Source organism: Eucalyptus grandis, chromosome 5 (assembly GCF_016545825.1).
Source record: "Eucalyptus grandis isolate ANBG69807.140 chromosome 5, ASM1654582v1, whole genome shotgun sequence".
Classification (NCBI taxonomy): Eukaryota; Viridiplantae; Streptophyta; class Magnoliopsida; order Myrtales; family Myrtaceae; genus Eucalyptus; species Eucalyptus grandis.
This window is the reverse complement of record NC_052616.1, coordinates 44,294,700-44,297,953: the sequence shown is the minus strand read 5'-3', so window position 1 is coordinate 44,297,953 and position 3,254 is coordinate 44,294,700. Positions and strand designations below refer to the sequence as shown.

The 3,254-nt window shown below is 40.6% G+C and overlaps 1 protein-coding gene across 1 annotated transcript; it reads left to right on the top strand.

Annotated features, from left to right (window-relative positions):
• Nucleotides 1-206: 206 nt before the first annotated feature.
• On the top strand, nucleotides 207-1,666 carry LOC104446869 (ervatamin-B). The gene is made up of 2 exons (XM_010060668.3): nucleotides 207-682; nucleotides 850-1,666. Exons 1-2 carry the CDS (start codon nucleotides 241-243, stop codon nucleotides 1,437-1,439), a joined length of 1,032 nt encoding a protein of 343 aa, XP_010058970.2. The 5' UTR covers nucleotides 207-240; the 3' UTR covers nucleotides 1,440-1,666.
• The last annotated feature ends 1,588 nt before the right edge of the window (nucleotides 1,667-3,254 follow it).

Genomic DNA, 3,254 nt, shown 5'->3' with positions numbered 1-3,254 from the left:
TCCCTAGAGTTTCGCATATCCGGACATGCATGGTTTTGTCAGTCGTATCTCCGTATTGAATACGGAACTGGGAACCAAATTTTCAACCTTATAAGTCACGTAAGAAGAATTTTGCGTGGCTCGATTATAGAGTACAGCTATCACAAGCAAGCCCATAAATATATGGTCCGGTGCAGGTATTTCATCATTCACTTCTGAGTATCACACTGAGAAACACACCATCCGGCTTACGCTGGTGCAATGGCTTTTCCTGCCAAGAGCGAATTCATCATCTCCCTTGCCCTAATTCTTAGCACCTGGGCATGGCATGCGATGTCGGTCCGCACATTGCATGAATCCACCACTGCTGAGCAGCATGAGCAATGGATGGCCCAGTATGGTCGGACCTACAAGGACTCAGGGGAGAAGGTGAAACGCCAGGCGATTTTCGAGGAGAACTTGCGATTCATCGAAGACTCCAACGCAGCCAGGAATAGGACTTTCAAGATGGGCTTAAATCAATTTTCTGACTTGACCAATGAGGAGTTCATCCGGAGCCACACGGGATACTTATCATCCAAGAAACCAAAGTCCCCCAAATTAACGCCATTGAGCCACCAACATTTGACTGGGGATGTTCCTGATGGCATCGATTGGGTAAAGAAAGGTGCCGTAAATCTGATCAAGGACCAAGGCCAATGTGGTGAGTATCTTATGGCTTGTATGCAATTAAGATTGATTTTTGACTTCCATTTTGAAATAGTTTTTGGAGCGTACCCGTTTTGAGAAGTCAGACAGCAATGGCAGCAAAATTGAGAGAAGTAATGTGATTTTTCACACTTATAATGTCAACAAATTTTATGAATGCAGGATCTTGTTGGGCATTCTCAGCAGTAGCAGCAGTAGAAGGAATCTCGCAGATCACAAGCGGTAAATTGCCGGTGCTCTCCGAGCAACAACTAATTGACTGTGACACCGAAAGCTATGGTTGTGATGGCGGTCTTCCTGACAATGCTTTCAAGTACATAATTCAAAACCAAGGAATTGCATCTGAGGATACATATGCGTACCAAGAGAAAGACGGGACTTGCAACAGGAGAAAAGCAGCCCAACATGCAGCGCAGATCAAGCATTTCGCAGATGTCCCGCCTGGTGAGGACGAGCTCCTGAAGGCAGTTGTGCAGCAGCCAGTCTCGGTCGGAATCATTTCCAGTGGGCAGGAGTTCCAGAGCTATAGCAGTGGCATCTTCAATGGGGATTGCAGTGGAGAGCTGGACCACGCGGTGGTCGTGGTCGGGTATGGGACGAGCGAGGACGGAATTAAGTTCTGGAAGATTCGGAACTCGTGGGGCGAGACATGGGGTGAACGCGGTTACATGAGGATTCAAAGAGGCAATGGTAGTTCTAAAGGAATATGTGGACTCGCATCACAAGCTTCTTATCCAATCGCACGAGAATAATCAGAACATTTATTCACAAAATACAAGCACCAGGAGATTTATGAGTTTCTCCTAATTTCCTATTTATATATTCATGTGTCTATCCGCGTTGTTTAGCTATGTTGTGTAGCCACTAAACTATGAGGGGGATTACGTATCAATTCTCTTATCGTGAATTGGTTTCTTATTTTACCTACAATTCTGTCTACAATGCATACCAGATACCTATCTATCTCTCTTTGCCTCTATCTATCTATCTATCTATCTATCTATCTATCTATCTATCAATCAAAGCAGTGTTGACAACTAAATATTATGCCTTAACTTCTTCTCATTTCATGACAATTGAGAGTAAATCTAGCAGTAACATCGGAATTTCTTGATAATCTCTCTCTCTCTCTCTCTCTCCGACAATAGAAAGGAACGGTGCTACGTGTCTGGTAATTTTTTTTTTTTTTTATCTTGGAATAATGGTAAGTGGAACTATACAAGGAAAGGAATCATCTTAGAAAAGTCTATTGTGCCTACAGAAGCAACAATTCTGATCATTTTCTAAGTTTGCAGAAGCGTCGACAAATATGTTGAATATGCCAAACATGGTAACTCATATCAATATTTTGTGTTTGCGGACAACATTTAGAGAATTCATGAAAGACATAATATGAGCTCTCATAAAAAGCATTTCAACTCATTTATGTCTATTGAGAAAACTCCTATCGGGTTTTAACGTTGACAAAACTTTCTTATTCTTGTTCTTGTTCTTATTTGGAAGAATACTAGACTCTTGTACTATATTGTGAAATTTTGTCAAAGTCTATCTACTCTAGAAGTCTTTCCCATTTTGACGAGATCCAGATTGAAACCAAATCCAAAACGAAGATATAATCAGACTCAAGATTACTGATCTTTTGACAAGGATTCAATACAAACGAGATTTATCCTTAGTATCTGGAATTCCGGCAAAAATCTAACTTGCCTTTTATAAATATATTGATGGAATCAATCAAGAATTGATGAAATCAATTTTAAATACAAGTTCCTTTTTGGAAAGTATTTACTTATGAAAACCTACATTCGGATTGTGTGGGTGACCAAAATCATCGGATTTTCATCTCAATCTTCAAACAGTTATAAGATTTTCTTAATTAATTATGTCCAACTGATTGATTGGAAGAAATTCCTCTGAAGAATGCTATCACCCCCAACCTCAAGCGCTCGCACATTCCTCGGTGGTCGATAAATATGCGACGTCCCAGGACACGTCATCGACCCATTCATTTTAATACACATGCGGAATGAATAATAAATCCCCAAACAACAATAAGATGGGATAAAAAAAAGTTGGCAATAATTCACAACCAAAACAAGCCTTTTATAAACACTCCATGTTTATACACAAATCTAGGTTGTTTATAAAAGATCGGCTCAACAAAAAGGCATGTTTATACACAAATCTAGGTTGTTTATAAAAGATAGGCTCAACAAAAAGGCATGTTTATACACAAATCTAGGTTGTTTATAAAAGATCGGCTCAACAAAAAGGGGACTGTCCTATGATCCACTAATCGAATACATTCGCCAATTCTCCGGTCTCCTCCTCATCAACTCCGAAGCTTCGGGTCCTCCACAACTGCCCTCTAAGGACCTGAAAATGTTATCCCACAACGGGTGCGATGATTTCTCAGCAAGTTCACTCATTTTACCTATGCACGCAAAAGACAGAGGACTTACATTTGCCTCAGTTCCCTCCTGCATGTCAGTACAATTCATATCACAGATGCCTACAGCAAATGCACACATCATTGGGAATGTCCCACACAATCTCAACCAAACACA

Excerpts from the sequence above, each read along its gene's own strand:
- LOC104446869 (XM_010060668.3), top strand. The coding sequence starts at position 241 with ATGGCTTTTCCTGCCAAGAGCGAATTCATCATCTCCCTTGCCCTAATT. Across the intron at positions 683-849 it reads CAAGGACCAAGGCCAATGTG|GATCTTGTTGGGCATTCTCA; the intron begins GTGAGTATCTTA and ends TTATGAATGCAG.